We start from the raw sequence: 21,535 nt of genomic DNA, 5'->3' as shown, positions 1-21,535 counted from the left end.
TGGTCCCCAAGAATTTGCACCGACAGATGCAATGTCCCCAACTAAAAAAATATTGGCAAACATTGTCACTGTATTGTTTTATCGTGATAATTATGTCCAACCATAAAATTTAATGAAGAACTTTCATCAAAAGTTTTCTACTGTCACTGGTTTGCAAACATTGTTAGAACTGTACAAAATTTGGGTACCTTACCAGTCAGTAAATTGCGGTTTTACACAATCCCAGTGGTCTTATAACTTGCTTCCTGGAATCGTGCTCATTATTCCATTATTCAATTGGCATTATTTCAATTATTATTTGAGTTAACCACTTTTTCCAACCCAAATAATAATGGCTTGATAAGACTTTTAAAATATTATTTTTCCATCCAAAAAATACGCATTTTGATTTGGTGGCAAACGAAGAGCAAACTTTGTTCGGTTTTCTAAAAAGGGAGGCTAACGAGTCTTTTGATGATGAAATATTGAATTTTAATAATTGTGATTGACTGGAATTTGACTTGAAATGATGATTGTGCAAACTTTAATTATCGACAATTAACAAGGTCCATGGAAAGTGTCATTAAAAACATTTTTTTGAATGAATGAGAAAGTGATATTTAAAGAGTCTATCATTAAACAATTATTTAAGTGAAAAAATCGTTTACTAAAAAACTATTAATAAAATGACCAGAGAGAGACAACTAATTATTGTCGAATTTAAATATTAGGTTTAATAATACATCTTCTGCCATACTTGTTCATATCATATAATATGCGATGCAGCGGAACTAGTTAAGTTTTCACAAGAGAGATTCGGGAGAACATGAGACGTATTGCTAAGGCCGAATGAATACTGATATTTACGGTATCACAATATTGATTCAAACAATTTCCACTGCTTGAAATATAGATGATTTCACTATTTCATATAATCATATAATGTTATCCTGAGAATATCATATACTAAATTTCTTATCTTAATATAATTTCATTCAAACCCCAAAACATGTTTATGATTAACGCCGCAAACCAGGGCAGACTGAATTTAGCAAAACAATAACATCAAAATTATATCATTATCCAACAAAAACGTCGTAACACATGAAATCCAAATAACATAATCTTTTGTCTTCTGTCAAGTCAACACAAGCTTTACTCCTATCACAAGACTTGAAAAACTGTCTAAAAGGCAGACAAAATAGAAGATATAAATCTAGGGCTCTTAAACGATGGCATTAGCTGCACTAGCAATCCTTGGCCAAAGATCAGCACACTCCTTACCAATTGGACCGGTGATAGCAGAACCTACAAAATGAGTACCCAGTAGGATTTGTCAACACTAATATATAATAATCAATGGACAATTAAGATAATAAAAAAATAATAATAATAATAATACATCAACTAAAAGTGAAGGGTGTGATTTCTACGCAAAAGTTTTGTTACTTCATAATCAGGCAAACTTCGAAAATAATCAATTGAAATTGAAACATTTGACAGTTTTGAGAAAAAAATTTCTTGCAACAGTTCAATTGGCAATTTTGGACATCCAGTTGTCTAAGAGTTTAAATTCTTATAAATAAATAATTTGTCCTGGCCATACCTTTCATCTCTCCCTTAGGATTCACGATAACACCAGCATTATCTGCCCCCCAAAAAAAAAAAACTGCTTCATCAGAAACTAGCACCAAAAAGCACATTTGTCTTCCATAAACTTTAAAAAAGAATAAAAAGAAGAATTCATTGTCCAAATATTTGTGTAACATATTGTGAAATGAACCAGCAAAACAGGGCAACATTTATGCTTTCGACTTTGAACATATCAGAGACTCAAAACATATGAAAAATATGGATTATTAGAATACAAAGATGTATTGGGCCCAAATGGAGCAGAAATGAGCTTCAAAAACATCACCACTTCTGCAACGATGGACACGTTCAATTTTCCAGACTCGTAACTGTATCAACCATTGAGTATTGAGGTGGATACCTGACTTATGTCTGGTGAACAGAGATTATTAAAGCCAGATAACAAAAACATGGCAAGCTCAATATGATCCTATATACCTTCCTAATCATCTTTTCCTAATGTTAAACTCAAACGAATTACAAGTATGCCAACCTTGACAGGATGATAAAAGATTTTACCATCCGGTAATAGGGTAAGTTGGTATTTCACTATCGCTGGGTATGGGAGGTGCAGAGAAACCTAAAAATAGCAATCCTCAGCACCACATCACCAGCAAAACAACCAAGCAATGCCACTTCAAAACATTTTAAATAAAAGTAAAAGTATTCAACAAAAGGCAAAGAGGCATAGAAGAAATGTGTCGAAATGCGAAAAGCAAGATTCTATATGGAAGAGATCCCACTCGATATAAAATTCAACTGCTATGATAATATCGCTGGTCTCAGGAAGCATCCAACCATAATACATACACAGATCCAAAGTATGGGAAATATGCCCGCTTTACCAGCAACACCTGTTTAGTTGATAGTAGTCATGATAATACTAGCAGTTATGTATCTACAACTTCTATATACAAGATGATTCCTACAGAAAGAACACAATTTAACATATATCCAACATGTTCAAATGCAATTAGTAGCCAACAGAACAGCAGCAATTGTAATCAATGCAAATTAAAGCAATTCATATAATCACAACGTAAAATAAGAATCACACAACCAACAATAGTTCACAAATCCAACCATTAACACAACGCACAAACAGCACATTGAAGAAAGAATTATAACCTTCAAAGTACATGTAGACACCGTCCTTTCTGCGCCAGGGTTTGCGCTGCCTCACAATGACTGCGGGCATAACCTTCTTCCTGAGATCGGGCTTTCCCTTCTTCACGGTGGCCATCACCATGTCTCCAACACAAGCAGATGGCAACCTGTTGAGGCGACCCTTGATTCCCTTTACTGAAATGATGTAAAGGTTTTTTGCCCCAGTGTTGTCGGCACAGTTCACAGTAGCTGCCACTGGCAAACCCAGTGACATCCTGAACTTGTTACCAGCTGATCCTCCGCGTCCTATAGCCAAAACCAACACAAATAAACCATTTTTCTTCAATTATCACCCCCCCAAAATAACAAGAAACAACCACCACACAACGTACAGAACAACTCTTAAGGCCACCAAATTTTTTAAAAAAAATTCTTCAAATTAGACAATATCTCCTCTTTCCCACTGGATTTAAACAGGACACATATTCAATCTCCTTACTATTAAAAAAAAAAAAAAACTAAAGAAATAAATAATAGATTTTTACATAAAATATGTTTAAATCCACTAAGCAAAGCAGTTCTATACCGTTTGCTTTGGTGCGTATTTATTATGAGTTATCGACAAACAAACAGATCCTTAAATAAAGAAGAAGAATCAAATCACACGATCTATCTAGTCGCTATATCAGTAAATGAGACGAAATGTTAAGGCAAATAGTGATGAAGGAAATGAAACACAAGTCAAAATAGAGGGCACTTACCTCGCTTCGACATCTTCGACTGCTGAAGGAACACCAATAAAGACAGGAACTAGGGTTTTTGTGGTATTTATGCACGGCTCGGTATCTAGGGTTTTTGTTATATTTTCTTAAAGTTCCAATTCAACCATAGACTTTTTATTTAATACCAGATAGGTACTTCGAGGCCCAGTGCTCTTAGGTTACATTTCCTATTTATTTGGGCCGGAGCCCAGTGATGGGTCAGAGTTGAAGTCCATATTGGTCCAGATAATGTGTCCGGAGTCGAAGTCCTTACTTCTGCATGTTGAGTTTCATATTAACAAAAGACAAAAGAGCGTTTTGTTTTTAAGTATTATTATTATTATTATTTTAATAATCGGAGTGTCCGGATCAACTTAGAGTCTTAGACATCATTCAACTAATCTTTGAGGTCCATTAAATATCCTACAAGCCCAATATGTTTCATTGAATACCCTATAAGTCACAAACGTAGTAAGTGATCTCAAAATGGTTTGAACCCAGAAAGTCAATAAAAAGAAGAAACTTTTTTGACCACTAGGTCAACCCCCTGGAACCAAAAAGCATTATTTATATCAAAACCTTTAACAAGTTTTTCTAGTTTTTAAAATTTTTAAAGATTCTATAGTTCCAAGATTACAAACTATTTATTTATTTAATTATATTTTTTTTCCCTTTTGGGGTTCATCTATTAAATCAGTTTTATAGACCTTTTAGGATTTAACTCGTTTCTTATTTTATTAAATTAATAATAATTTATGATAAATCTTTTTGAGTTAGCCCGACATTCAATTATTGTATTGAAGAAATTCTCGGGTGTGTTTGGTAAACTATTTTCTACCCTATTTCCATTTATATTCTCAAAATAACCGTTTGTTTCATTATTTAGAAAATATTATTACTTTCTTCAATTACTTTAAACCCCTTAAGTTTATTAATTTAACTAAACACCCCTAGAAAAAAAATTTAGAAATTAACAAAAACACCCCTACTCACCTACATTTGCCAGATTCCGGCCACCACCGTCGGAAGGTGGCCGGAATCTGATATAATGGCACACTACCGGCTGGATATGGTCGATAGTGCTCTGATCTATCATTTTTCGGCTAGATCTGTGGCCAAAGATGCGTTGGCCATAGCTAATCGTCAACGACAACCATATCTGGCTGGAAATGACCATCTTGGCGCATGACCGGCCAGATCCTGCCGGTTGTATGCTGATACGGCGACTCCGACCACCCTCCGACGGTAGTGGTCGGTTACCGGAATTTAATGGGTGGGTGGGGGTGTTTTTGTAATTTTTAATGTTTTTATTATAGGGTGTTTACTTATTTAAAAAACCTAAAGGGGTATTTTTGTTAATTTTCAAATCTTACCTCGTTATTCTCACACAACTCTAAAAATATCAAAAATCATATCCAAAATACTAAAACAAACACACCCGTGTTGTTTTTATTTTTTAAATTAGAATTTAAAAAGATTAGGAAATAAGCGGACAATGTCTCTAATTCATGTCTATCTTATACTCATAATAATATTAGAAGGACAAGTTTCCTTATCTATGTCATGTTTATCTCCTAATTTTTTAAGGCTATGAAAAAGCCTTTGTAATGGAAAAAAGGCTTTAAGACACAAGACCCTTGTATATACAACTAACATAGTGATTAAAAGGGTTTGTCATCTGGTCACAAGGAAGAGATTAACTTATTTGATAGATTTTTTATGAGTTAACGACTTTTTCCCACCCAAATAATGGCTTAAGGACACTTTCCTACCCACAGACTTTTAAAATACCACTTTAATACCTAAATTTATATTCCGACAACAAACAGAGAGTAAACTTGATTCAGGCTATTGAGACTTTTAAAGAGGGGAGGCCAATGAGTCTTTTGGTGGTGGAAGGTTGGATTTTGGTGATTGAGATTTATTGGAATTTAACTTGGGAGGGGCAGCTGCACAAACCCTAATTGCTCGATTATCGGTGATTGGTAGGGTCAGCGGGAGTAGAGTATGGGAGGTTTTGGTGAGTGATGATTGGGGAAGAGAATAATGGTGGTGTAGGGTCGCAAAGATGCTAGAATTGGAAACAAAATATAAATTTGGTTAATAAAGTGGTATTTTAAAAGTCTATGAGTGGAAAAGTGTCATTCAACCATTATTTGGGTGGGAAAAAACAGTGTTTTAAAACCCAGACTAGCTGGTTCAACCAGTTCAATTGGCACCGGGCCATTCACCGAGTCGGGTTACTAATTTTCCTATTCATCAAAAACCTTAGATACTAGGATGATGAACGATGAACAATTGAAGTCTGGGATATAGGGCTTTTGAAGAGGAAGGGTCAGTCAGTGTAATGGTGGCGACGAAGGTGATTTTCGATGAGTAAATTGATCGAAAATAAAAAAAAAAACTGGCGACAGCAACAGTCGGCTTTTGTCGGCAATTGGCAAGGTGAACGAGGGTGGGGTGAGATGGGTTTTGGTCAGGAGACTAAGAGGAGTATTTTCGTGGTGATGGGGAGGGTTGTTGACACCAATGGTGGTGAGATCTGGCCTCGGTTGTCGATGCCAGCGGTGGTGAGATTTAGCCAAAATCAAACCGATTTTGATCAAATCTTGGATAGATTTTCTGGGAAATTGGCTCAAGGACACTGTTTTAAGGACCGGACCAGCCGGTCCAACCTGTTGGACCGGGAACCGGTCACATGTCCGGCTTGCGTCAACACCAAAACCGCTATAATGTAATGAGCCGCTTTAAACCGTTTCAAAACCGGATAAATTCAGTGAACCGCCGGTCCAACCGGATAAACCGGTCGAATTTTAAAAACCCCTAAATCCCTAATACACATTGTAGCTTCTTCTTCTCTGTTCTCATCTTCTTCTCTTTCTCTTTTTCTTACGAAAATTTCTCAGCTTCGTCTCTGTTCTCTGCGAAAATTTCTCACCTTCTTCTCTGTTCTCTACGAAAGTTTCTCTCTGAAATCCCACCTAAATCGCAACTGAACTCTCTGAAATCGGTGGAGGTTAAGGCTTTGGTGGTGGTAGAGGATTGGAGGAGGGGATTTAAGGACTTGTGAAGAACACAACGATTGGTAGGGTTGGAGTCCATGGTGGTCAAACTCGGCCAAACCAAGTCAAACCCATTTGACCGAGAAGAACAATCAACAAAGCTTTTTTTTAATTTTGATTTTGGACTGTTTGATGATTGTTTCTGATAGATTAGGTTGAGAAAAAATGAAGTTTGGCTTGTGTGGACAGGCTCTCGGGATTGGTAATGGTGGCCTTGCTTAGCAACCATTGTGGTCGCAATAGTGGCCTCGTAAGGCCAGCATCATGGCCACAATAGTGGCCTTGCAAGGTCACAATCCAACCTTGCAAGGCCGTTGACGACTTTGGGAGAGCAAAAGTGGAGGAAGTGGGTGTGGGGATGGGAGCAAGGAAACGGAGAAAGTGGGTAGGTATGGGAATTGGGGAGAGGAAGTGAGGTTGGAGGTGGAGCCGACAGTGGAAGAGAGGGGACAAACTAATAATTTATATTCCTATATATATGTTTTAGGAAATTGTTTTTCTGAAACATTTCGGGCAGAAAAATTATCTTCGCCTTACCTTGGGTGGTAGATTTTTGGTCCTGTAGAGGTGGATGTTTTAGTATCACTTTGTCACTTGAATTTGTTCTCATCTCCTTGTTGAAAAGTCAAAATTCACTTTAGGGTTACTCTACAATTTATAGTACTTGGATGGTAATGTGCATTATCCGAAAGAGCTATTGGATTGCCACGTGTTCAAATACCAAAGATTTTTTCTAATCTCTTTAAAATCTTTGCAATTATCAATAATGTTGAAATTTCCACGCCATGCTTTTATGACTTGTTGAGTCATTTTGTTGATCAAGATTCAGACACTAACCTTAAAATGTATAGGAATAATTTAAAGTGATCTAGATCTGATGCCTTTTATCACGTTTTTCTCATTGTTTAGAGTTGAAAATTATATTTATAATAGCATTAAATCTTTCTACCTGGTAGTATTGCGTAACCCATTTTGCCTTTACTTCCTTAATTTTTCATTTAAGTGGTCCAGTAACTGTACTAGGGAACCAAATTTAACTTGATTTTGCTCTTGCAATGGCTGTTAATCTTCTTTTGATATTTAAATTGTTGTTAAATGCTTACATTATATTAGGATTGTTGTTGAATTTGAACTTTGAATCATGTTGGATAGTCTTATTAAAAAATAGAAATCTAAAAAAAAGAAAGTATTTTTAAAAATGTGCTGACATCATCATGATGTGTGATGACATCATCAGTCCAACCGACGGTTGGACCGGTTGAACCGTGACTCGGCCATCAGACCAGGTTACCCTTCAGTCCGATTTTTAAAACAATGCTCAATGAATGATTGGGATTGCATTTGGTGTGTCACCACCACCAACTAGTCAACCATCGATTTGTATTTAGGATGTGTTTGCTAAATTTCAAACCTATTGAGACTTAATTGTAATTTTTAAGGGTGTATTTACTAAATTTTAAACCTTTTGATACCTGATTTGACCGGCTGATCAACCCAAGACCCGGCAACTTTGCTGGGTTTCACTACGGGTTGGTTATTAAAATATTAGAAAAAATCGTTTACTTGATTTTTTATTATCATATCTTCAAGTTTACCTTTTGAATTAGAACTTCATGTTTTTATTTTATGTTCTTGAGGCTCATGTTTAGTGTTTACCTTATATTTTGTAAGCTTCAAGTTAAAAATAAAAACATTTATTAGGAGGGTCTATTTAGTGCAGCTTCTTCAAATAGAGTTTATATTAATATTTACATAAGAGCTCATTCTTGCTTTAATTTAATGTTACAGTAATGCTTTCTACCAGAGAGAAAGCATTGGCAGCCGTTATCTTCCCGGAAAATTCTTCAAATGTGTTTTTAAACCCAAAAACGCTTTTCAAAGAAGCGCCAAAAAGCATCCTAAATGTTTGTCTCCAACTTAAAAATCTGTTTTTGCCTGTATGTAAAAGCACTTTTGACAGAGTCAAAAACAGCTTTCAACTCACCTCAAATAACTCATCCTCACAACACAATGTTCTCTGATCATCCACCACTTCAATAATTCAAAGTACTTGATGGTTACAGACATCCTAAAATCAACTTCTTACTACATGCTTTTCTCTTTTTCAGTAATGCCTGCTTCTCAATAGCAGTTTTCCACTAATTTGAAGTAAAAAGAGAAAATAAATTAATTTAAGGATAATGGGGTTAAAAAACATGGCCATTAGCACACTAGATTATGATGAATCTAAGGATGGAGACACAACCTGAAGGGGAATAGTGAAAAAAAAAAAAACCAAAATCAAATCTGCAGGCTTCCCAATTTCTGTGTTGCTCCTTCAAAGCTACATTGGACAGAACACTCAAGTCTTGTCTAACCATCTGCAATATGGTTTGTGCATACAAGCAAAAGGGCCTGAAAGATTAAGAGGTGAGGGGTGATTAGTTGAAACCAGAAAATACAAGAGAAAATTACCTGCAAAAGATAATCATATATAACATCAATTGAACGCATTGAAGCATAATCCAGTAACATTAGTAATCAAAGTTTTGGGCAGAATGACTTCATTTAGGTATACATTTCTGTCATTTTGGTGGGAGTAACTTATCAAGCATGAACATCTATGAGTTTGTAAATTCTTGCATCATTATCGCTTTCCAAAAACCACATGGTAGACAGCATTCAAGCTTTATTCTTATGTGACACAGTGAAATAGGGATAGTTACTAGATACACTCTAATGTAGTGGCTCAAATCCACAAACACATTTGAAATAATCTAAAATCATATAATTGTTAGGCACTAGATAGCTTTAACATAGTGACTCGAATCCACAAACACGTTTGAGATATTCTAAAATCTTAATTTAGGAAAATCTGTCATACATCATTATGAGTTATGACATTGAACACAACACACGTCTTGTTCCGTTGAATATATACATATTTGAATGTGCAAAATTCATTGTATAGATTACCTCAGAGTTTTGTAGATTTGTATGATGCCAAAAGTAGCATTATTAACAATCTGTTGATTTTATGATGACAATTTGTTGTTGAATAATTAGATTCAACGCATCGACACAATACATAAAACACCAATAGCTACACACGCCTTGTTCATTATCCTGTCCTGATGTTCAGAACCACAAATATCATCCTAAACCTTAAACATGTAGGTAGGACTTTCCAGAAAATTTGTATGCTGGAGAACTTCTGGTTATTGAATGAACCAAGATTTTACCATGACTGCAATTTTAGAGGAAGCAAAAGCGAAGGCCTATTGGTTCGCTCTTGTAACTTGACAACCAGCACCTAACTATTTTCTTAAGAGTTATTGCTCAATCGTGAAGGAATTTTTAGTATAGATCTATAAAATCCACATTTCTGATTGTACAGCAGAAAAAAGAAATATTTTCTTATATCAGAAGAAGCAAACAATTCTTATGGCAACAATTATGACTAGGAGCCAAACCTCTGAAGTTGAAAACAACTTGTGATGATTAAAACTAAGACAAATTTTCAACATATCCCTCTCAACAAAAGGAAGCAATGAGAAAGCGAGGAATAAGCTTAAAGAAAACATACCTGTGAGAAGATCCAATTATGTTTTTGACACAGGAAGACAGTCGCAAGAATAATCCAGAAGGTGGGCTTGTAGACGGAGTCTGTGGTTTCAACTACAACTTTGCAAAGCGTGTACTTACTATGTAGCACCATCATCAATACTCTACAAAGCAAGTCCCTGCAAGATTAACTAATAGGGAGATATGGATATGGCGACCAAAAAGTGCCCTTGAAATGTATTTTAGACCCTTTATTCAACTATTGAACACAACCAAAACCTGCATTCTCATTGTTATTTCTCACTTCATCAGTAATTATGGATTCCGGCTTTGCTAAAAAATATCAAATAATAAGAATTGCAATAAGTTTTATTAGCAAAAGCACACCTAGGCAGCCAAAAACTAGATAGGAAAAAAAAAATTATTCTTAAAATAAAAAAGTAGATTTGTGTGCTTCTTAGTTAATTTCATTAGCTATGCAAATTGATATCTACAGATACAATTATTCTTATGCCTTACTCCAAGCTCTCATAGATACAACACATTAAGATAATTAGGTATCAAATTCAGCTTTCATTCAATCAAAAAAGGAACACATTACAAGTTCTTTTGCTCTGGCAATTGAAGTGTAAAAATTCCAATCAGTGAAACTAACCTAAAAACAATCTGACACTGGGCAAGCTGCAACTATAAGACAAAACTATAAGCACCTATATTCGTGTATAAAAATTTAGATTTAGACTTACGCAAGGCTGTAATACAGTAAAAGTTACACTACAACATAAACCTCAATTCTTGATACAGCTAGTTCACTTCTGTACATTTTTAGGTCGGAGACTGGGACTCTGCGAATGAATTGATGCCACTGCAATTGATAAAGACTGCAAAGCTGACAGATTCGATTGAAAATGAATAAAATACAAACCATCACGGATATTCACCATCCTCAAGGTGGGAGCACCTTGTTCTGAGCCCTGAAACATTGAATTTGAACAATGGTCATCTCAGTGCTCATTTAAGTACTGTGCCACAATACTTCTGTAATTTTCCATACAACAAAGGAATTTTCAAAAAGACTATGGACAATTTAATTAACTGCAATTTTTGGTGAAACAATTTCAGTAACTAGCAGAGCTAGTTATAGAGGCAAGTTAAATATCTTTTCCAGTTACATTACAGCTAATATATGACATAACAACTACTTAATGATTTGCATACAACTATGATGTTTAACCTTAAATACTATTCAGTGAAACCTTATGAGAATCAAATAATTAGAAATTAGGAGAACACAATAGGTAGAAACATATTGAGGAAAACTGGTTAAGCATATTAATCAAATAATTAGAAATTAGGAGAACACAATAGGTAGAAACATATTGAGGAAAACTGGTTAAGCATATTGTAACTGGACTAGCAATAGCAATTTAAAAATGTAATAAAGGGAAAAATATAGGAGATAGACTTACCTGTATGAACAAATCAAATGATTTAAACTCATCATTCATATCCACTTGGGGTGAAACATCTTTTCTGCTTAATCTGGTATTAAGTACAGTGAGTGGGCAGCCTAGGTCCCAGCCACCACAGTCACAGCATCCACCAGATCTCCATCTCTCAATAAGACCAGAAGGGCCCCCATTTTTTGTTCTTGGGCCACCATGAAAACCTGCTGGAATTAGAATATCCATACTTGTCGAGCAATCATCACTATCTCGAGCACAAGAAACAGAAGGTGCAGAGGTTTTTAGAGTCTCAGCACTTTGATTGACCCCTACTTTCTTCAGAAAATTCAAGCCCCAACCTCCACCTTCCTTCTGACGACTAGCAGGGAGACCTTCTTTCACAACAATGGCAGCCAATTGAAGATTTGGTGGAAGATCATTTTCAATGAGACTAGTCCCACCAAGTGCATCCAAATTATTGCTCAGATTTTGCAACGGCTCCCAAGAAGAATTTTCCAGTATGGCACTTGACCCACCAAATTTAGAGAGTGTAATCTGCTTGGATGAGTGGTTATTTCTGAACGCTTCCACCACCTTCTTAGATAAGCTCTTATTCTTCCTTATGCCACGACATGACATTTCCATCTCCCCAGCAGAATTTTCAGTACTAGAAAACAAAGTGAATTGAGTCTCCATAATTTTAGAATCATTCTGGCAGATGGTGAAGGAAGTTGAAACTTTCATCTTACCAACAAGGAGTGACTCGTTATCATGAATCTCATGTTCCTTTTGGCTACCCTTTCTCAAATGGAATGTGTACATATAGTCCTGAGACTTACTGCCAGCTGATTCAGTCTTGGACAAGTTGGCAACATAGACCTCCTTTCGCTCATCTACAGAAAACACAAAATGTGGTTTCCCACCCTTCCACATGCATTGGAGCATTCCTAGAGAAACTGAGGTAGAAGCAGCAGAAGAAGAAGATTGATCAGAACATGAGGAGTTTGTGCTTGAGACAGACACAAGCCTCTTATGCACAGTCTCAGATCCATTCTTATGGTTTCCCAGAATATGTGTTTCCTTCTCTAGCTTCGGTGATGAATAATTACTAAAGCCACCAGGAGAGCTGACAAAATCATAACTTATTGGCCCTTTAATATCATTCAAACTTATTCTTCTGAAATTACCATCACCATCTAATGCACCGAATTTGCTTAACAAAGGGCTCTTCAATATATTTATCATACTCTTGCTACCCATAATTGAACCCACAATCCACTGTCCTCCAGGACTAATGACCACACTCCCTGTCCCAGTTGCCAATGGACATTCAAAAACAAACCTACCCATATCACATGGATTTTCATTACTCATTTTAGCTGGTTTCATGTCATCCCACAAGATGCCCATATTTGCTGAGCTCATATTCACAGAAATGTTGCACTGAGCTGCTTTTGATGCACCAGCATGAATCAATTCAAGACATCGACGAAGATATCTCTCATCTAGAGTAACCATATGCTTTGGAATCTTAGTATCTAAGCCATGATTACTCCGAAGGAATGAATTCTTTAGAAAACTTTTACTTGTCAACAATTTCTTCACATTTAATATCAGACTACGCTGAGTATTTACCCTTCTCACTAACCTTCTTGTTTTAAGTTCTGCACAATCCAACCCGTTGTCCCCAGATAATTCAATATCCTTGCTCAAGCCATCCAATGAATCTTCCTTCCCCTGGCCATCTTTCCGGGAATTGTCCAATCTATTCTCCATCTTCTGCCAAAATGAAAGCCTCTACTTGCCAACAAAGTTGATTCCCATATTCTGCCTCCAGATAACTGATATTACAGTAAAATGTTTTCTGAGCGATTTGTATGCCACAATGAATCTGAAAGCAACATGAATGATTAGCATCTAACGTTGCAAAAAGCTAATTACTTACTCATCTCACATCAAAATCTAAGTTAAGAACAAAAGGGGAGGGGAAAGAAATAATTTCACTGGCTAACCATGATTGATTTTATTCATTATACGACATGCAAGAAAAGGGGAAGATAAAGTACCCCATAATCAACCTACTAAACTATGGAGCAGCAACCAACATCAAATTTAATAGAAAAAAATGAAGTCTATCAAGAAGTTTGATAATGACATTAACGATAAGAAAACTGAAAATATGTGTAAATCAGATTCATATCAAACAGTGAGATTGCAGACAGGGAAGAAAGAAAAAAAAAGGTGGAAATATGTGAACAACAGTAACCAATTAGTAGCAAAAACAAAAACAAAAACAAAAAAAACACAAAAAATCAGATGAAAGCAATCACTAAAATCAATCAAGCATAAAATATCATACCAAAGACAGGGAGGGGTTACAAAAATCACATACATGTTTAAGGAAAATGACGGGATTGCAGCAACTCAGTATTAATTTTATCTACTCAACTTAATTGAATACAGCCCACCTCAAGCTCACAACAACTCAACAAACTAAAAAATTCACTCAGGCTCTTGATTGTCCCCAAATTAGTTGGATAAATTGATAAATGAGAGCAGAAAGATTAATTTTTCTCAACAGTAACAACTTTAATAAGACAACCCCACAAGCTAAACATAGTTAACTATTACAAATCAACTCTTAAAGTGGTTAATAACATGAATAAACAGAAAAGCTATAAACTTTTATGAATAAAATAAACAAGAAGAGACCAACTTTTTCTTACCAGAAATGGATCCAAGAAACCAAACCCACATCAACCTCAAGCAAGTGAAGTGAAGCAACTGTTTACACTTCAACTCTAGCGCACCACCAAGAAGAAAACTGAAGTTCTATGGAATGATAACAAAAGAAACACTCAAGAAACTGGCTGCGAATGTGGAAGACAAAACTAATGTACTGTACTGAGAAAAAAAGAAAAGAAAAACACAAAATTTTTAAAAAGTTGCAACTGTTTCAGACAACTGTTTCTGGATTATGAGTCTCCAGAGAGAGAAAGTGAAGCTAAAAAACCAACTCAAGCAAAGTGGGCGTCAGCCACGTTTGTTTGTGGAATTTCGGTTCGTGGGGCCTTTATTTTTATTTATTCTCCCAAAATTGGACACAAAAATTATATTATAAATTATCTTTAAAAGTCCCTGACTGAATCATACTCCACAATATTGTGTAAACCTAATTGAATGATCTTAAATTCATAAATATTAATAGGTATAATCATATAAAATAAATAGAAAAACAATAACATGGACTTAAAAGTCAGTATTTGTTGAGATTTTTTTAAATGGGTCAATTTTTGTTTAACACTTTATTTGGAAATAAATTTTTTAAGGTAATCAATAGATTCTTATCCAACTGCAGTTTTAGAGCTCAGGTGACCTGATCAATAGTTTTAAGATTTTAGAGGATTAATTAAATACATGTAAATTGGTCCGAACACTCGATCATTAAAAAATAATAATAATAATATTTTTTGTTTAATATTTGGTGTTAAACTTAAATTGTAAAGTAAAAAAGAATGGAAGGGTAAGAGAGTGAGCTGGTAGGCACGATGCACACAGAAGACTCCACTGAGGGCCAGGGAAAAAAAGGTGCCACTTGAGAAATAGCGGGGAGCACATCAACTGAAATGGACATCTGGTTTCTTTGATTTATTTATTTAATTTAATTTTTGTCGAATTGTTTTTGTTTCTTGTTCTTGTTTCCTTTGTTTATGGTATTGGTGGTTTGTTGAGTCTGAAGATTTGATGAAGATGTGAGTGTGAGAGAAAGAGACAAGTTGATAACGTGAGGGTATGGTTATGGTTATGGTTAAGGTACAACCTTATTAACTCCATGTTTTTTGTTCTTCTTCCTAACCTGCTTCAGTTTATTTAATTCCATTTCCGTTTGCCCTATTGCTTTAATTTCTTCATGTCTTCTTTCCTTCATATTATTAAAAGGTTTGTCATTCAACACAAAAAACTTCTGTGATGTGTATAGTAAAACTATTAAGGTTTAGTTTGGCTTCGTTATTGATGAACAACTTTAAATATATATATATATATATATATATATATAATTATATATATATATATATATTATATATAATTATTTATAGTTTGATGCTTGTAATGAAAAGAAGAGAATAAAATGATCAAAGAAACTGGTAAAGCTCAATTCAACTTGTTGAACTTGAAAGAATGGAAGGTGCGAATACCAAGTTGATCAAATAATGCTGAGACTACATCAGAATATTTTTCTAACCAAAATGACTTTCTCTAAGTCAATTCCAAGAATCCATGCAACAATTAGGTATGTGTCTATTTTATATATTCTCCTAAACTAAATTGACTTCATCCAAAATTTTTTTCACATGCAAAACACAAGTCACATGACCAAACTAAAGACTTTGAATTCATCAAACAAACAAAACCCAGATGGGTTTGAGTTTCAATTTCTAGAGAGAACCCATACCCACCAACCTGTTTTTTTAAAGCTCATTGAGGTTAAGATCAAATAAGTGGATTGGTTTTGATGGTCTCAAGGCAAAATTCTGTGGATGCAATCATGTGATGCACTTGTGACTTCAAATGGAACTTCCACTAAAAGCATTTTGGGTGTTTTGATCAGACAAACCAAAACCAATCCTTCATTTAGTCATAATTCCACTATTCTAATCTTCTCATGTGCACCTAAAGGTTTCAAACGTATAATAATTTCGATTTGCCAAAGCTTAGCTTATCCAACTATAATAATCATTCAATTCAATCTAAGGGTTCATATAGATTCCCTAAATCATTTACATTAATAGTCTAACAATCCAATCATGGAGGATTTTAAACTTTATCTATGCATTGGTTCTTAGTTTTTTCCTCCATTAGTGTAAGAAGAAATGTATATTTCTATCGTATTAGGATCGTATCTGACGTGAACTTTTGTCTGGATAGATAAACATTATGATTTGTAATTACAGTATAGGAATATAATTGACCATTAAATTATGGTTTTGGATTATTATGATAGAGTTATAAAATTCCAATCTTAAATCATTGGTGATGAGAGGAAATCAATCAATCAAAAGAGTATAAATTATATCTCTTCAAAGCTCAAAACAAACAAAACAAAGGGGTTTAGGAATCTTCCAAGCTTTTGGTTTCCTCTTATTTTTTATGAGTTGAGTAACCTTGACATTTTGGATTAGAAGATTTAAAATAAATATAAGCTAAAACTTAATAAAAAATAAAATATATATATATATTAAAGGAGAATAAATAATTAGTGTGGCTACCACTATCTGTATGATATCTCTATTCATGGAAGTAGTGGGGTTTTGACTTTTGAGGTTCAAATTTTATGCGCAACAAGCAATACCCACTTCAACAAGAAGATGATATTGGAAAGTACATAGAGATATTTGAAATACATTTTGGGTATATTTTTTAAAAGTAACAATAATTAATGCTTCTCAATTTTCAAAACCCATATTTGTAGCAAAAGAAATAATATTTTTACCTAGTATAGTATAGAAAGTAAGAAACTACTCTTTAAACTTGAACACCTTTTCAATTTAGAATATGAAAAGAAATATTATTTTTCTTTCAAGGTTTCATATATTTAGATAGCTACTTTCGGCCGCTAAAAACGGCCTAGTGGGTATATTCAAACCTATAAGTAAAGTGGGGCCAAATGGGTATTTATTAACAATTGAAAATGTAGAACCAATCTCAATTCAATTGATTGAGTCAAAGTTTTAAATTATGATTTGTGATTGATATAGAATTTTGTTCTTATAGGAGCCGTCTGCAAACTACTCATTGAAAAATGGCGAGTGTTTTGTATTTTGGAGTTATAAAAGTCAAATTGTACATGCTACCTAACTTTATAGCATTATTTTGTCAAATAATAGAGGCCAGTTCTTGCATTAGGGCTTTAAGAAAAATATATTTGATTATGACTGTGATGTAGGAAACAAAGAACAAACTGCTTTGTGTCAATTGTTCTCTTCCCTCCTTTCAATTTGAATTGGGAATAGACTATAATCTATTTGTCATATGTATGTATGATTATTGAAAGGGTAATAATACACTTACAACCAAATTTATCAACTTTTTTTTACAACTCTGACATACCACTCGTAATGAGTCCCGTTACCAACAACGGTTCCGCCTGCTCAATTGCGAACTGTCACTGGGATTGTGAAAGAAAATTTATAGGATTTGATTATGAATCAATCTTTATTGTTATTGAAATCAAATAAGATTGAACTTCATGACATGACAATTGTATTTAGTAAGAATTGTAGCTTAAAATCTAGTGTTTAATGGCAAAAGTGTTCAACCAACATCACATGAGAGAAAAAGTAAAAGGCAATGCCGTTGACATGAAGGCGTTGCAAAAGCAAATTTAGGCAGAGTAGGAGAACTTTACCTGTAGAATAACTACTTGAGATTTGTTTTGCCTAAAATTCTCTCTTATCTTTCAAGGTTTACATACGACCTTTGCGCATAAATTATAGTATTTTAGTTGGTTTTGGAATTTGGACAACAACTATATGATTGTGATAAGTCATTCAATTAATTATTAGTTTTGATGCTAAAATTCGGGTTTGGAATCAATACTTTTTCCAAACCTACAAAATCAAAGACAAAATTTTGGAAATAGGTGATATCAGATATATTCAACACTCAAATGGCACAAAAAATATTGTATAGTGTTGTGAAAATTTCCTCATTTTACCTTATGTAACGAAGAAAGGTGCAATTGGTTTCGATTTTGTTAGAGATTTAAGTTCGAGTCCCCATCAACGCACCCATGTATTGCCTGATGGGTTGCGGTGTTAGTTTTGCATTCCGGCTCCGGGATTAGGTGGGTTCAGCTTGTAAGTGGACTCATAGTGGGCCCTGATACCTTGGTTAAAAACAAAAATTCTTTATTTTGTGGTGAAATTTTCCAAGTGGGGCCTCTAAAAATTCTCTCATATGTAATTATGGGCCATCTTACTGCAATCAACTATAGAGAAAAGGGCCTCATGCCGGCCGAGTTTTCTGTTGCTATCTAGCTACTACAGTTTCTTTAATCATCTTCCAAAAGTTATGAAATCATTCATGGCATGGCTCATCATGTCAAGCAATCTATAAACAACATTAATAAAATAAAAAAATTAGAGATGTCAAATGGATCGTCACATTACATGATTGGTAATATAAGCTCTGTTGGATACCGAAAGGAATATTTTAAAAGTTAAAAAGCAAAATTTACATTGCCAGAACTTGTTTATACAATATTACAATTTACTATAAAAGAAACCCATATTGAAGTGTGCCATCTTAATAATGATTAATGATAATGATAATCGTCTCTGGTTCTGGACTCAGAAAATTAATAAAAGCTACAAACGTAAGTACGTAAAAATCTTAATTACAATTTTGGGGAACAACTATACATAAATTTCTGCAACAAGCATTTAAGCAGTTCGATATTACTGCTGCGCTTGTACAGACATGGGACTTAGAATTCGATCATAAAGATGGAAAAATATCTACCAAAAATTATGCTGGTTATTCATTAATTTTATATAACCCTCCCGACTCAGTTATCATAATATATAAAGACCCCCTGTTATTTACTTTCTGTGTTTATTAAACCCAGCTGGAGATAATCTGGCTGAAATAGGGTCCTGTTCCAAAATTGTAGAGATATATGTTCATTGTGATGTTGCCAATAAACTAGCTATTCATCATCGTCATCATCAATCCAGGTTGGATTGAATAATTGTTGAATTGAAAGAGTTTACGCCAGTGATGTGTCCAAGGATATCTGAAGAGGAATCGTTCATATCATCTTCTACTTTAATAACCCTCACCTGTTAAAATTAGTAAATAATAATAACATTAAGGTAGTTTTAATAATGGAGATGTGTTGGTGTTACTTACTTCGTTTTCATCTTCTTCTTCAGATTGCTACAACTTGTTCTGTGCGTCTCTCCAAAGTCATCGTTTTTTGCAAACCTTCCTCTGACTCTAGGCCGGCTGTCGGCCAACGTTTTCCGGCAGGCATACTGTAAATAATTTGCATATATTAATTTATAGTAGATTTTTTTCTTTTTTGGTAATATTTGCATCAAATATATATAAGTTTGTTCATGATAACGAAAAGCGTTTAAAGTCATGTTAATGAAGGGAAGTAAAGTTGCCTTGATTTTCTTGGTGAAATCTCTCATTTCTTTTCTTCATGTACCTATGGATCTCTCCTTCCTCTGCTCAACTGATAACTTGCCTACTTTAAATGTTGAATCCTCCAAACTTGATAGCTCCGATGCTACAGCAGTCGAACTGCTCGCCCTCCCACCGTGTTGACTGTCTCCACTTAAAGCCTTCTAACAAAATTACACAGTAACATTAAATATTTACTTTTACTCCATGTTTTGCACACTTAGGTACTTATGTTTTTAGTACCTGTAAATCCACGGGTTAAAACGCGCTGCAGAGAATGGGACAGTAAATTCCGCCGTTTCACCTGATAGTCTAATCCTGAAGTGGCAAGTCGGAACCTCGAAGAATGCGCCGGAAAAAATCCCCCGCTATCGGTGGATAAGCGGCGCTCATGTTCCAGTAGGCATGTATGTTGTCATTGCAGCAGGCCGAGAAAGAGCAGGAAGGAGAAGAAGGGTTCAAAGGGACATAGAAGGTACGGAGGAAAGGCAATCTTCTTCAAAAACTGATGGCAATGGCTGATGATGAGCCCCAAAAGACTTGGCGCGACGGGTTCGACAGGGTACTGTGATGAAATTCCATCGACGTTTACATGGACATTGGGATTTGATGAGGCTTATCGAAGAGAAGTCGAATTGATATAGTTCTGTAGAGAAAAATGGATTGACAGAAAAGGGGAGAGGGGAGAAGTCTATGGAGGCTGAGATGTCATTGTCAATCATCTTGAGAGTTAAAGATTATTGAGAGATTGTTGCTGCTGTTGTGTTGGTGGTGTTGTTAGTGGTGGTGCTCGTCGCGGTGGTGGCCGGCGTGGTTGTGTTAGTATTAGCATTGGTGTTGTCCTGGAACTGTTATAACTTGTCTACATCTGTGGGCAAGGAGGTGGGATTTTGGTATAAGATGAGTTTCTTCATAACAACAGTTTGAAGAGGAAGTAACCCAGATTCTGAAGAGCTTCCGAAATAATCAGGATCACAGAAGTCAAAAAACTGACACTAAACGGCACGAAATGTCATCCTGTAAAATCAAAAAGTCAAAACAATGTTGTTATGATGACATAAAACATTATAATTAAGTTAAACATATTATACATAAATGATATATCATGAACATGACCTTCACTTTAGCCATACAAGAAACATTATTCTTCTTCATAATTTCGAAGATGGGTTTGAATCTGATTCTTATATATTTATCGACAAGCAACTCTGATCGTAAAGACCATCATTTGATTAAAAATATTCTGCAATCAAAGCCTTTGATGGGTGCACCTAGTTTGATGTGCTATCAACTGCTACATTTCCTTTTCTTTATCACTTCTTTTCTTTTTTCTTTTTATGCATGAAAGGGAATTTAATGAAAAACTGAAGCAAGTTCTGGTGTGGTTGCCGAGCACCAATCTTGAGCCTACATTTGATGAAAAAACACACAAGTTCTGGGAAAGAGGATATCCAATCGAGGAAATTTTTGCGAAAAGTAGAAAAGATGTTTTCTTTGTGCACATGTGACATGTGTGGATTAATGCAATTTAATTTAAGAATAATATAAAGACATTAACGAACAAGGAAGTTCATGGTATGTTGTTTGTGTTCAATATATAGAAATAGGCTGAATTTGAACAAACAATTGGAATTGAAAGCCGCACTTAAATTAATTAAAGAAAATTGCATTATGCATCCACGTGAGGTGCTATCTCTTTAATTTAATTAGGCTCTTTTGTTCATTATCACCTGAAGCTATAAGTGAAAAAAAAAAATCACAATTAGAAAGTTAAACAAGAAGCACAAAAAGTCATGATATTCAATGATGACAAAAA

General features: G+C 34.8%; 2 protein-coding genes and 1 pseudogene across 3 annotated transcripts; all 3 read right to left on the bottom strand.

The window, feature by feature from the left end:
- Positions 1-1,076: 1,076 nt before the first annotated feature.
- Positions 1,077-3,580, bottom strand: LOC116140015 (60S ribosomal protein L23). The gene is made up of 5 exons (XM_031425646.1): positions 3,480-3,580; positions 2,740-3,024; positions 1,586-1,627; positions 1,139-1,287; positions 1,077-1,107 (listed from the first exon to the last, which is right to left on the bottom strand). The coding sequence occupies exons 1-4, from the start codon at positions 3,490-3,492 to the stop codon at positions 1,205-1,207; spliced, it is 423 nt and encodes a 140-aa protein (XP_031281506.1). The 5' UTR covers positions 3,493-3,580; the 3' UTR covers positions 1,077-1,107; positions 1,139-1,204.
- Positions 3,581-10,628: 7,048 nt separating this feature from the next.
- Positions 10,629-14,558, bottom strand: LOC116140026. Of its 2 annotated transcripts, none has more exons than XM_031425659.1 (3): positions 14,256-14,558; positions 11,554-13,420; positions 10,629-11,058 (listed from the first exon to the last, which is right to left on the bottom strand). In XM_031425659.1, exons 2-3 carry the CDS (start codon positions 13,303-13,305, stop codon positions 10,894-10,896), a joined length of 1,917 nt encoding a protein of 638 aa, XP_031281519.1. In that variant the 5' UTR covers positions 13,306-13,420; positions 14,256-14,558; the 3' UTR covers positions 10,629-10,893. The 2 variants fall into 2 exon arrangements, with proteins under 2 accessions (XP_031281519.1, XP_031281520.1); XM_031425660.1 differs by lacking the exon at positions 14,256-14,558 and adding an exon at positions 13,922-14,038.
- Positions 14,559-19,256: 4,698 nt separating this feature from the next.
- On the bottom strand, positions 19,257-20,484 carry LOC116139995 (annotated as a pseudogene).
- Positions 20,485-21,535: the final 1,051 nt, after the last annotated feature.

This window comes from Pistacia vera, unplaced genomic scaffold (genome assembly GCF_008641045.1).
Source record: "Pistacia vera cultivar Batoury unplaced genomic scaffold, PisVer_v2 Contig360, whole genome shotgun sequence".
NCBI lineage: Eukaryota > Viridiplantae > Streptophyta > Magnoliopsida > Sapindales > Anacardiaceae > Pistacia > Pistacia vera.
Note: the sequence above shows the minus strand (reverse complement) of the source record. Positions and strands in the feature narration are given on the sequence as shown.